Source organism: Paramisgurnus dabryanus, chromosome 17 (genome assembly GCF_030506205.2).
Source record: "Paramisgurnus dabryanus chromosome 17, PD_genome_1.1, whole genome shotgun sequence".
Taxonomy (NCBI): domain Eukaryota; kingdom Metazoa; phylum Chordata; class Actinopteri; order Cypriniformes; family Cobitidae; genus Paramisgurnus; species Paramisgurnus dabryanus.
The window spans coordinates 28,436,556-28,450,882 of NC_133353.1; the positions used below are offsets into that span (position 1 = coordinate 28,436,556).

At 38.6% G+C, this 14,327-nt stretch overlaps 1 protein-coding gene across 3 annotated transcripts in view; it reads left to right on the forward strand.

Annotated features, from left to right (window-relative positions):
• Positions 1-9,325, forward strand: part of prox1a (prospero homeobox 1a) — a 38,470-nt gene extending 29,145 nt beyond the window's left edge. For all 3 annotated transcript variants that reach the window (XM_073812494.1, XM_065288415.2, XM_073812495.1), the window contains exon 5: positions 5,012-9,325. In XM_073812494.1, coding sequence (XP_073668595.1) covers positions 5,012-5,197 — 186 coding nt within the window. In that variant the 3' untranslated portion in view covers positions 5,198-9,325. The remainder of the gene's footprint in view (positions 1-5,011) is intronic.
• The last annotated feature ends 5,002 nt before the right edge of the window (positions 9,326-14,327 follow it).

Sequence of the window (14,327 nt, forward strand, 5' to 3'; positions counted from 1 at the left end):
ACCAACTTGAGGGTGATTCAATGATGACAGAATTTTCATTTTTGGGTGAACTATCCCTTTAAATATAGCTATACATCAATGAGATTGGAAAGCTATGCCAAAAGGGAAGATTTCAAATGAATAACTTAAGATGCGGTACTGTGTATTCCTCACACACACACACACACACACACACACACACACACACACACACACACACACACACACACACACACACAAATAACTAGTTTTAATATGTTTTTGGCATTGACACCACTATGTTGTAAAAGAAGAGCCGCAGCATTCTGCTAAACTTCTCTTTTTGTGTACCACAGACGAATATCGCACCCGTGATGTTATACATGACAGAGTTTATCTTTATTCACTTTTCCTTCAGTATTAAAATAACACATCACCACAGATAGCAAAGTGTTGACCGGAACCCAGAACTGCGAGAAGTAATTGAGTAATCACTTACGCCTTCACACTTTCACATCACACACAGCCAAGAACCAAAACACACCGTGTGACAGCACACACAAAAACACGACGACCACGATCCATGTAGCGTTTCCTTTATTAGCATTAATTTTCTCGGGGGCCCAGCGGGGCATTTAAATCGACCCCGGGCGTATTTTTCCTCTCAACTTGACTGAATCAGGAGTCCTAAAGAGAGCGTATGAAATATTGATGTGGAATTGTCTGCCGTGCGATTCAGCTGTGTTTACCGCACAGCAGAGCGGCCTTAGAGGCTTAGTCCACACAATAGCCGTAACAAAAGAACAACAGCTGATCCGTGCACGCCGTGGAGGTGACAAAACAGTTAAAGCACGCTGCTGGCTATGGGCAAGCAGTCAGCAAATGTAGACAAAAGGGTTTGTGACAAGAATAACTCTCCCTCTCTTTCTCTTTCTCTCTCTCTCTTTCTCTCTCTCTCTCGTTCTCTCTTTCCAAGGCAAGCAGTCAAGAGGATCCAAAATACCAATACCCTTTTCTCCTTGACATTGTCTTCTTCCCCAGTCAGCATTTTGCTGCCCTTTTATGGAAAAAAATGAGTTGGAGAAATTCCTCACAGGAATATTCTTAGCTATGCAGCACTCCTGGGCTTTACCCTACGCTAAAGTCAATGACTACTTTTGATGTCTATCTCAGCCCCAAAGAGGATATCAAAATCTATTAGCTATAAAATCTTCACATTAGCAATAAACAGGTGCGCACACCTGCTTCACACAGAGGAGTATCAGAAAGAGATTGACTCCCTTTGGAGACCACCCAGAGGTTGAGAATGTCACCTGTATTATTTTTGCCGTCAATTTTTTGGTTTATCAGAGAGCTGGTCGTTTGATTGTTTTTATGATTTAACTTAGATATTTAGTTGAGTTAAAGTTTTTAATTTTGGGGGGTTCCCATAGATCCCAATGTTAAACATGACATTTGAAGTTAACTTTTTTTATCTTTCTCAGACTAAATATAAATGCCAGTTTGATCTCAGGAAAATGCGTGCATGTAAAATAAGAAAATTTATCTTTCACACTTGCAAGGGTCTTCAAGACCCCCACATTAATGCAGTACAATCAGTTCTCTTAAGATCATAAAAGTTCATTTTCGAGCTATTAAAACATCCTCATGCTTTCCTCACTATCCTCAAGCATACGGAACTGGCGAAAAACATAAGAGAGGGTGTGTTTTGAGACGGGGTGCCTGGGAGGTTGGATATCTATAACCTTTGTAATCCCCCCACCCTTTCTCTTTTCTCTTTCTTTCTCACCCCCTCCATTCTATGTGACATTCATTCATCAGCCAAGTGCGTTTGGCAAGCCCTTCGCCTATGAGCGCCGTCCCAGTGACCACTAACCTTGGTATGTCCTGACGCTTGTGATGAGTATCTGCAGGACACAGAAGGCAAACAGGCTGCTATGTCAGGCCTTTATTGTGTACTGCCGAGGCTAGGGACAGTCAGCATAATCAAACAAATGACCCCTGAAGGCTGCGCCCCTCGGGGAGGAGAGAGAAAGAGAGAGAGAAGGAGAAGCAGTTTTTTCTTCTTTTTATCCCTTCCTATGATCTTGCCCCGGGAGAAAAATAACGGAGCTAGAAATTACTGTACTGTACATAACACTTGAGACGGACAGGGTTTGAGGGCTTAGCATCAAGGAGAGGGGGGTGTAAGATACTGTACATGTACTGATGTACCCGATCAAGCCGTCAGCTATACTCCGGTGAACCGAACCATGCAGTTTTACAGCTGTTTATAAGTACGGTATTTATAGCCAAGCTATAATTTAATGCTGCATCCCAACGAGTCGGGCACTTATGACTGTGGCGGCAGAGTCAAACATCTTAAGCTAACTCACTGGTCAAGGCCTCCCAGACAAGGGTATGCCTTTGATGACAGGATATTTAACACACTTAATGGAAAAAAGGGAGATGGGGATGGCGCGGGTCGCATGGATGAGATTCTTCGTCCAGACAACTGCTCACCTGGCAGTGTCTTTGAGGAGCAGTCAGACACTGATTGATGGCACCGATGCCAAAGTGAGTGCTGCGCTCCATCCACGGCAGAGAAAACCGACTACGGACTTTAACCTTGCAGGGTATGGTAACTTAACACCGTGCGCTTTTTCGGAACAAAGAACAAGTTTACGCTGCGTCAGAGAATTGATTTCTATGGCGAGGAAAAGCAAAGAAAGCGCATTTGGGCAACTTACGACACCTTTTGCTTTTGCATGGCAGGTAACAAACGTAACGTTTGAGACATGTTTTGGTCCTCCTATGCAACCTATGTGGTTTTGTTGTTGTTGCTTTTTTGCATTGGTTTTGCGCCTACACGCTACTTCCCCATCTGCGTTTGACCGCGTGGGTGTCAGTGAGAGCGTGTGTGGCACAGTATGCACCGTGTCTGGGAAGCGTCTTGTCTAGCTGTAGGGGAGGTGACTTCGTTCTTTGCCTGGCTAATCATCTCCATAGTGTTAGCGGAGAGCGACTGTCACTGGTGCTAAAGAGATCACAGGGCCGGTCTACAGTTCGCCCCCGGTCTTGGCCCTCTCTCACGGACAACAGACTCTCTGTGGCTCATGCTGGAGAGGATGTGTTCTGGTTGTGGATTGCAAACTCCTTGGTTGTGTCCTTCCGGCTGTGATTGTTTTTCTCGAATCGCTTGCACGCCTGAGAGTACAAGAGTATGGACAATGTAGCCAGCGTAATGTGTCCCTATATTCTATACATTTGAGAACTTTTGCTTAAAAGTGGTGCCCAAGCAATAAAACGTATGATCATTACAGAATCTACTGTAGCGTGAGTAAATGCCGATAAGCAGAATTTAGTATTTTATTGGCCTCTGACAGTGGCCCAGATGATCTTCTTCCTCCTTGCAAAAGTGGAAGCGTATTGGAACAAAGACATTTTATGAGACTTGGCTTACAATCTTATGTCAAATAAGGGGAAGTCAACAAATTATGTTTCGTTCCCTCTAGGAAGTAATCTCTAAAAGAGGAACAGCTCAAGTAATGTTTAACCCAATGAGTTCCTCTTGGTTACAACCTCATGAATTTTTCCAAGTTCTTAAATCTCACCACACTATTCACCACAAGCTGATGTCGTGTGATGGGTTACCTGACAATTTCCAATGAAAAAGAGGTTTTGTTTTGTTTCTCCATTGTAAAAAAGCGGTTAAGTAATCTTACGGTAAAGTGGCTGTTTTAAGGACACTGTTAGACAAAATGGTCACTGGGGCAGTACCATTTTAAAAGGTCCCAATTATGTAAAGATATTAATACATTTGGTACCTGTATATATAGATTATTTACTCATAACTATGTCATCCAAAATGTTGATGTCTTTCTTTGTTCAGTCGAAAAGAAATTATGTTTTTTGAGGAAAACATTCCAGGATTTTTCTCATTTTAATGGACTTTAATAGACCCCAACACTTAACAGTTTTAATGCAGTTTAAAATTGCAGTTTCAAAGGAGGCTAAATGATCCCAAACGAGGCATAAGGGTCTTATCTAGTGAAACAATTGTCATTTTTGGCAAGAAAAATAAAAAATATGCACTTTTAAACTACAACTTCTCGTCTTCCTCCGGCTGTGTGACGAGCCAGCGCGACCTCGCGTAATTGCGTAATGACATCAAAAGGTCACGTGTTACATATATGAAACGCACATTTCCAGACCATTTTAAACAATAAACTGACACAAAGACATTAATTAGTATCATTCAACATACAACAACGTCGGAACGGTCCTCTTTCTCCACACTTGTAAACACTGGGGCGTAGTTTCGCATACATCATCCGTGACCTTTTGACGTGATCACGGTTTAAAAGTGCATATTTTTTATTTTTCTTGGCAAAAATTACAATCGTTTCGCTAGATAAGACCCTTATGCCTCATTTGGGATCGTTTAGAGTCCTTTGAAACTGCAATTTTAAACTGCATTAAAACTGTTAAGTGTTGGGGTCCATTAAAGTCCATTAAAATGTGAAAAATCCTGGAATGTTTGCCTAAAAAAAACAATTTCTTCTCGACTGAACAAAGAAAGACATCAACATTTTGGATGACGTGGTGGTGGTGAGTAAATTATCTGGATTTTTTTAAGAAAATAGACTAATCCTTTAACTATTTTCAGCCTCAAGTGAAAGTTGGGGTGCATATTGTAACCATTTATTCTGATATTTCAGGTCAACAAAAATATTGTAGTGTTACGGTTAGACAAAATATTTACAAAAAAATGTAAATTGAATGATTAAGTGCTCCTCTGCCAAAATGCGTTAAAGCAACTGAAACAAAAAGGAATTCGTGTAGTGATGATGTTTAGGGCTTTTATTCGCGTCCCTTTAGACTTGGCAGCCCGACTCGACTCTAACCAGTTACTGCCAGAAGGGCTCCTGAAGCATCTGCGTCCCCTGATCCCCCCATCCTCCTCACAAAACCAAATGTACCCCTTTTCTTCGAGTTTTCTTCCTTTAATCATAGACTTGGGATGGAAACGTAATCCGTTTATTAATGTCATCGTCTCCTTGTGTATCAGCAGGTTCCGGAGCGATTCCTGGAAGTGGCACAGATCACGTTACGGGAGTTTTTCAATGCCATTGTGGCAGGCAAAGATGTTGATCCTTCCTGGAAGAAGGCCATATACAAGGTCATCTGCAAGCTGGACAGCGAGGTCCCGGAGATTTTCAAATCTCCCAATTGTCTGCAGGAGCTTCTGCATGAGTAGTGATTTCAATTGCTTACCAACTCTCCTCCCTTCTTTTCCTGAATCTTTATGAAGTAAGAGGTAGCATTCCTATTTTTAAACCAACCCGAGCTACTTTCGAAATGACTTAGATGTTAATTTTTTCCTGTGCTTCTTTTTTTGGGAAAGTCTATGAAATCGATCGTTTCGACTGTATTCAATCCCCAATTTATTGCCTTTGAAACGGGCATTACTATGTTTACCACACGGTGGTTAACAAATGGAACTGACACCCTGAATTTCTTTCTTTTATTGGTCGCTTTGTTTTACCCCAGGATGTTTGCAATGTGTGATGGTTTTACTATTGCTGAATAAGACTTGCATTTGTAGCTTGTATAGATGTAATTATTATTTATGATTAATATAATTATTACCATTAATGTTATTAATGCTTGCTGCAAAAAAACGAAGGAAAAACAAAAAACTGACATGTGGTATTCTTGTTTCTCATGGCAATGCTACATAAAATAAATTATTCTTTGGACAAAAAAATGATGATGATGATGATGATAATAATAAAGAGGGGTATACATTTTCTATGTGGGAAATTCATATATATATTATAAATATATTATATTTGATGTTATTCTTGAAAGGAGAACAGCATTAACTGTTTTGTTAGATTTTTTTTTTGGTTTAGCCATTCTTCTGTGTTGGCTAGGGTCCAATGTTCCTGTGTTTTGTGTCCACATTGATAGCACTGGCTCTAGGGAGGGAGGCCTAGTCGTAGGTTTTTTCCTTGATGGAGCAGCCTCTCCTGTAACTAAGCAACATGGCCATTTCATACTGGGGCAAGCCAGTGCGGCACAAAAAGATGGACGCCTTCCCACTGAGAAACCATTATTGCTCATAAAAAGCACACTGTCAAAATCGCCAGCATAAACACAAATACCAAAATCAAGCATACACTGCAATTCACAAACATTCGCTCGCTCAACACGTGCTCGACGGCGGCGTCAAGATGAGAGTTTTGTGTCGATCTTGTCCACCTGCTAGCCGGGAACACCTCTGTAATTGGACCGTAAATGATCGTAAACCAATACAGATTTGGCATAATTTGAGCACAAATTGAAAACTTTTACGTTACGGGATTGTACATAGTTTATTTGTTAGAAATGTACAGATTTGCTTAACATTCACAATCATTCAATTAAGCTATGGCAGTGTACAGTTTATCAGTAGTACAATTTTCATGAGGAGTTTAATATTGAAGTTCTTTCACTGAAGTTGTCTTTTATTAAAATAAAGAATTTCATTTTAGGGAGCTACGTAATCCAACATACCCCGAAAACAATTAGCCTACCGTAAAAAAGAATGCATTTTTGTTTCAGTTTTAAAAAAGTACAAATTTTGAGTTAATTCAACTTAAAGTTTAAATTTAACTTTTTTAAGTTAAAACAATCATGTCATCCTTTCCTAATTCATAAATGAGCTGTAGAGGGCAAGAGTCGGACATGTGATCTGCTCTGGAAGGCCGTGCCGTTTGCGTCGGGCAAATCCAGCTGATGAATTGAAACGCAGGCCGGCAATTATTGTCAGCACAATGCCTTAAAAAACCTGCTGACTTCTAGATTAATAGGCACAAAAGAGCATGAGGTGCTGTCATACTGTCGCCAGGGCTGGCATCATCCACAGCCCCCGGACTAACAAAAACGCCAAGCTTTTCACTATGCATTGTAAAGAGGAGGAAAACAAATCCAAAACAAAGTTAGAAGTCGATCAAAGGAAATGTTTGGCACTGTTTTGTCTCTTGCGAGGCTGTGTTGACATACGTGATCTTTACATGCATTGTGATATGAATAAACAGTTTGTTTAAAGTTTAAAGAAGTTTTGTGTTTGTGGTGGTGTGAAAGGCACTGTTTCAATTATTTGAAGTGCAACATTTCTAAGCAACACAATGCAGGTCGTAATGAGACATTGAAACGTACACACTTTTATGAATCTGATCAACACCAGCTAATGTTTTTTCACGCAAATAAATCAATCAATTTATGAACAAGAATATAATTTAATACCAATATGGATGGACCAACGGTGCATTATAAAGTGTACAATTGAGCACAAATTAAAAATAGGGTTATATTTTTCTTATTTGAAACAAAAAAAATTCGCCCTTTACTGCAGTTTAATTGGATGTTAAATACTTTAAGACTTTATGCGTAGCACTGAGGCGGTAGGTGTGTGTGAAAGTTTTGCATGTGAGTGTGTGAATACACAAATGGTAGGAGTTTTAGTTCCCACAATGAGATCAGTTTTCTTCCTATAATTTATTGTTTCTCTTTATTGTTTGGTTTTATTTGTATTTATCACTGTAATACATTGCTAAGGGAAACGAGAGGCATTCAAAATCTCAACTCTTTATCCTGCACTGCTGTTGTACTATATTACGATATGTGGTGAAGTTTGGTTTACTGTCAGTCAAATTTTTGCTCCCCTTCATCTCAACACTAGTTAAGGTTGCCGTCAGTACATTAATCTGGTAACAAGATGAGTTTGTTGTTATACAAAGTCATTTTCTGTGTCGCTTTAAGTTGTTTAAGTGTATTTCGCACTCCTTTAGGGTCAACAGGCTACATTTACGAAAGACTGAATAATCTCAAATCTGATCGGGTTTAGGTACAGTACAAAAACAGTACCGTGCAAAAGCCTTAGGCCACCACCACCACCACCAGACTTCTTGTTTTAGAAGTTTTATTGTCCATCCATATTTATTTTATTTTTCAGTCTATTTTATTAAGATACAAACAGGAAATATGTAAAAAAAAAAAATACATTTTCAGAATTAAATGTTTAGTGTGACCTCTCTTGGCACTAAACACATCTTGAGTGTTTTTAAGCAGAATGAAGTAAAAAGACAAATTTCTTTAAAATTAAAAAATTAAGATTTAATTTTATTTAGGTTTAAGAGATCCTGCAGTTTCCTGCTATTGCTCAAGTGGAAGGGGAGTTTACCCTAAAAACGTGAAATTTTTATACAGTTTTTAATACTATATACACATTTCCTGTATTTTCTGGTTGTAATCTATTAAATAGACTGAGAAAGAATTATATATGATCACTATAACATTGCAAAAACAACGAATCTGATTGTGGCATGCATGGTGACCTAAGACTTTTGAGCAGTACTGTACATTTCACTACTTGGCATTTACATTTTACATACATGAGAATGATTGCTTTTTTTTAAATCTGTTTTATCTGTAAAAATCCGAAAATCAATTGCCAAACAGTGGTTTGGGACTGTTTTTTTTTTAATACACAGAAAGAAAAGTCACAAAGATGAGAGGGAAACTTTGTATATGACTACCTGTATATTTCCTGGGAGGGGAACGATTATTTGTACCGAATGCAATGTGTTGTACAAGAATCTTGACACTTTGTAGATTTAACGCTGTATTTATGAAGTATGTGCTCCCTGTAGGGTTTTAAACATGGTTTCACTGGCTTAAACGTGTATGTAAATATACAAACAGAAAATGAGAAAACACTGCCTTTCTATGATTTAGCAATATGATGTAAATATATAGCATTGATATGCTTTTTTTGTATGAAAGAATATGGGAATTGCAGCTGAAACTGTTACAGGTTTTATTTCACACATTTCGAAGGATACTCATGATGAATTATTTGATCTGTGCACATGCATAGCATTGTGGATTTTGTTGTCGATTTGTCATGCAGAATTTTCATAATTTATTGGTTTAATTTATCATAATTTATTCGGTGATGGTGTACAATTTTGGTATTTCTGGGGATGTACTGTAATATTATTTGGTAGAATGACACAATATAACATTCTCCTGGGGTCCTTAACTCCGTAGAGACATAAAGAGACACTTGTGTCCAGGTAGCCATTTTCATTTCAGACACTGTTGATGATGAAAAAAAATATGTACAAGAAAACTTCTCATCTATCTTGTTTGGAAGGTGTGGTTTTTTTTTTTGGAGTTTTTCTTTCTAATCACTTAATCTGACTTTTACCTTTTGCTTTTTACCACCTACACAGTACAGTAGTCAAAGTGCCTCGTGTGCCTTCCATCTCCTCAGAAACTGAATGTATGTGCAGTATATATGCAAGCTTGTGCAAAATAAAAACTAAGTCCTAGATCAGGTGTTTTCTTTTGCCGTTTATTAACATTTAGCTCAGCGTGTTATTCAGATGTTAGAGGAAAGATGAGGATGATACAGAAACAGACTGATGAAGCATTGACGGAGCCTGTGACCCTAAATGTGGATAATAAAAGTAAATTTACATGGGTCGGTGATAATCATTTTTATAAATGTATTATGAAAATGAAAATGTATCACATGTATAACTGTCATACATGCAAAATCCGTATTAAAAATTTCAAAATTACACAGAATGCTCTTTACATTACATTATATAGATCATATATATATATATATATATTTATATTTTTATTTATATTTATATTTATTTATATTTATTTATATTTATTTATTTTATATATATTATTTATTTATTACATTATATATATATATATATATATATATATGTATATATGTATATATATATATGTATATATGTATATATATATATATATATGTATATATATATATATATGTATATATGTATATATATATATATATGTATATATGTATATATATATATGTATATATGTATATATATATATGTATATATGTATATATATATATATATATGTATATATATATATATATATATATATATATATAAAATGTAAAGAGCATTCTGTGTAATTTTGAAATTTTATTATATTTTTTACAGGTCTGCTCATGCAGTATAGGTGTTTTCCTATATAAATCAAATTTGTAACTTCACACTTACTTCATCAGTCACTTTGAGAAAACCCTAAAATGGTGTCGTTTTCCACTTGCTTAATATCAGCGATTGAAAAAAGCGCTTGGAATATGATCACGTCTGATCTTAATTGGAAAGAAAAGAGATGGAAAGAGGTGCGCGTGGGGAGCGTGAAAGAAAAGAGCAGCTCGCGAGCTATTGTGGCGCTGCGGAGGGAAGGAGCGCTGCTGTAATTTATAGGCTGATACAAAGAGGCACTTTAGTGGGCCCGGACGGCTCCGGCGGCCCCGCTGAACAGGAGGTGGGGTCAGCCCTCCCCACCGCCACCCTCCGTGCCATAATGACGAGCGGAGCCGCTCGCCGCTTCCCTTCTGTTTGATTTCATCATCGCGCCTTTGAAAAGCACATCTTAACAGCTCAACAATAAAACAGCTGTGTTTGTGTTGGCCCATTCATTGTTGAAAATTTTACCACCATCCCCTCTTCTCTCCCCTCCCTAAAGAGATAACACGAGAATAATGTCGCTAGCGCCATGTTCGCCCGGAAAAGAGAAAAGAAGGATCGCTGTTATTAATTGGTTGTTATTAAAGCGGAGGGGATAAAGGTTTTGTTCGATATTCTCGCAAGCCCGTCCTTGTGGAAGAATGAATTTTATTACCTTGCCGACAATGAACGCTTACACTTATTATTTGCGTGAATAAAGATTAATTAACTAGCAAATTATTTTAAATCGGAAAGACGACGGACTAAACCTATGTCAGATCGGGTCACTTTGCTTTGGTTATTTAAAACCGAGACTATAACAGGCATATGCGACCTTGCCTTTATGTGAAAAGACAATCATTCCTTCTGGCATCATGGATGCAGCTGCATCTGTCCGCATCCAGACCCAGACAGATTCGCTTGAACGTGCCAAGTTGGTTTCTTCAGGGTTCTTTACACGTCCGTCGTCCGTTTCTCCCTCCTCCCTTTCGCGGAGGAAGAACCTCTGGGGCCTGAGCTCAGAGCCGACAGGCTCCTTGCAGTAGGGCTGAAGCAGCATCCTTGCATTACACGAACAGTCTGCTTCATAATCAAATACCATCTGTCGCTACATCTGAACCTGTTTTTAACATCTGTGCTTTCTGGTCTTAACAAAGCTTTAAAAACCAATTCGCAACTTTCACAGCTCACTGGGCTGGATGTGTATATTTACTACCTTTAATACATCTTTCTGCTACTTTTACGAGGGCTCCGGTCTCTCGCAGCTTGGGGGCTGTTAGGAGAGCTGCTGCTCGGGTGATACGGCCTTGCTCAAGTACCCAACTGGCCTGCAACGGGCAGCCAAGTGCACAGCTACACCGAGATATGAGAGAGAGGATGGAGGAAGTGTGCGAGTCTGGGTAAAATGTGCCCCGGTGACAGAATGAACACCTTTTGCCAAAACAAGTTTTGTCCATTCGTGTCCATTCGTCCCTCTGATGAGGAGGCTCGGAGTTGATCGCGCTTGAAGCCATATTACTGGAAATGGCAATGCGGGCCGAATGGCAACCAAGGGGAGAATCAGGACTGTGGAGCGGAAGTGTGTTCGGAGTAAATGGGTAAGTGAAAGGTCCCTCCGAGGACAGATGGGTCTGTCACCTCACACATGCCGAGGAATCTGCTGAGTGTCTTCCACAACTTTAAACCCATTCGCTGGCAGATGTTAGCGGGAAGGCTTCCAGAATTCACAATGTTATGGTCGGTATAGCCGAAAATGCCAAAGTAGATGGCAGACTGGTGTTCTCCGTTCACTTTGTATCAATGCAACAAATTCAGGCTAAAATCTCAATCTCATAACTATATTACTTGGTTTGACACGGCCTTACTCAGTCAATATTAAAGATATCAACATTATATGTTCACAGAATGATAAGTATTGTAGAAAACAATAAATCACAAATTAAAATAACTTTTCACTTTTTTGAAAATATGCTAATTTTCCAGCTCCCCTAGAGTTAAACATTTTATTTTTACCGTTTTGGAATCCATTCAGATGATCTCTGGGTCTGGAGGTACCACCTTTAGCATAGCTTAGCACAATCCATTGAATCTGATTAGACCATTAGCGTTGTGCTAAAAAATAACCAAAGACTTGGTCGATATTTTCCATATTTAAAACTTGACTCTTCTGTAGTTACATCGTGTACTAAGACAGACGAAAAAATTAAAAGTTGTGATTTTCTAGGCAGATATGGCTAGGAACTATACTCATTCCGACTATTGAAAGTAACCAAGGGGACTATTTTCGGGCAGTGCGTAATATCACTACGCCTGCTGCAGCCATGTTACGACAGCAAAGTTCATGATTATTACGCCAGAATGAGAGTATATTTCATAGCCATATAGGCCTAAAAAAATTTTTTTTTAATTTTCCGTCGGTCTTAGTACACAATTTAACTACAAAAGAGTCAAGTTTTAAATAGAAAAAATATTGAAACTCTTTAATTATTTTTTATTGCAATGCTAATGGTCTAATCAGATTCAATTGATTGTGCTAAGCTATGCTAAAAGTGGTACCGCCGGACCCGGAGATCAGCTGAATGGATTCCAAAACGGTAAAAAACAAATGTTTAACTCAAGGGGAGCTGGAAAATTAGCATATTTTCAAAAAAGTGGAGTGTCCCTTTAACCTCAAAAATAATCTTTACACTAAATGCGACTATTTAGACTAAAGGCATCCTATAGATACACACTGGCTGAACAAAATGGTCACAAAATGATCCCTTGCTGTCATTACAGCGGTACCCTTTCAAAAAGCACACATTGCACCCAAAGAGTTTATAATAGTACCTCATATTGGTAGAAAATGTATACATATCTGTACCTAAATGGGACATATTAGGACCAGTGGCAGCTCGTGACTGCTCATCCTAAGGGCGCTAATTCAAAATAAGTGTGAGGAAAGTCATGTGTGTCGTTCCTTTTTCAAAATATATGTTCTGCGCTTTGAGTTCTCTGATCATGTGTGCATCATGTGTTTTGTCAAAATAAGTGCCTGATGAAGATGCGTTAAAACTGTTTATGATAAAAGAGACGCTCACGTTCACAAAATACACGCAAGACACTCACTTAACAATAAACTCTGATTACGCATGAGATTATGCGAGTATCTGGCAAACGCGATCATCTCTTTAATCATAAACCCTTTAGACGCGTTTGCAGCAGGGCACTTATTTTGACAAGACACGTGATGCACATAGGATCACTCGACGCGCAGAACACATATTTTGAAAAAAAAAACACACACACACATGACGGGCTATACATGTTGTGACGAACTTCGTATCGAGCGCCCTCGAAAAAAGAAGTCAACAGGCGCCACTGATTAGGACCTATTTAAAAAACCTATTCTTTTAAGAGATTTAAAAAACCCAGTGACAGCTACATGGGACCATTTTTCTGACAGTGTACAGTATACTTCAATACATTTATACATCATGATACTGAAACGTTTGTTCATGTGCGAACACACAGATGACCCTCAAGTGTATTTAAATGTACAGGTAGAAGATCTATGAGATTTAAAAAAAGGTTTTAGAGGACTTAGTGACACCTGCTGGCAGATTCCTTCCCATGAGCTCCACCAACTCTGTTCTTGCTTTACCAATGTTGCGGGGAGGACAGACCACAAGCCAGTCATTAATTAAGAGCCACATAAGATCATTAAAAAGTCAATAGGGCCTTTCAAGTGGGTAAGCGTTTGCAGCATGCCAACTCAAAGCCGGACCTTTTAAATCAGAGAGGGAGAATAGCCACGAGCATTTCACTTTCAACTGGCTTCTGTTTCACTTCCAACTGCTTCTCCATTTGCATGTTCAGAGCTGCGGAGTGAGTTATCTTATGCAAAGATCATCTCATATTTGATAACGTGCCTCGGTATCCTCTAAGGGTGAATCTCTTTTCTTGATATGTATGATGTGTGCGCACACACCCCATAGCTACTTATCTGTGTTGTTTCATTTGAATAAGGCCTTGTGATGTGAAGGCTTCTGTACGGGCTGCCTTTATTTCGCATTTTGTGTTGTGCGCTTTGTTCAAATCAAAGAGCTTTAAGCAGAGTTAAAAGTCAAATGTTATGCCGAAGTACTTTGCACAGAGGAATAACCTTGCTCAAAGATAAGCGTCAGCATTTAAGGGCTGTTAAGAGAGAAGTTTTGTGAAATAATAAAGTTTTCTTCAAAATTATTTGGGGTTTCCCTTCTGAGCATGTGAATGTATAGTTCCCGAATTTCTACTTAAAAAGGAAAGTTCACAAAAAAATTTAAATTATGTCATAATTTCATAACTCTG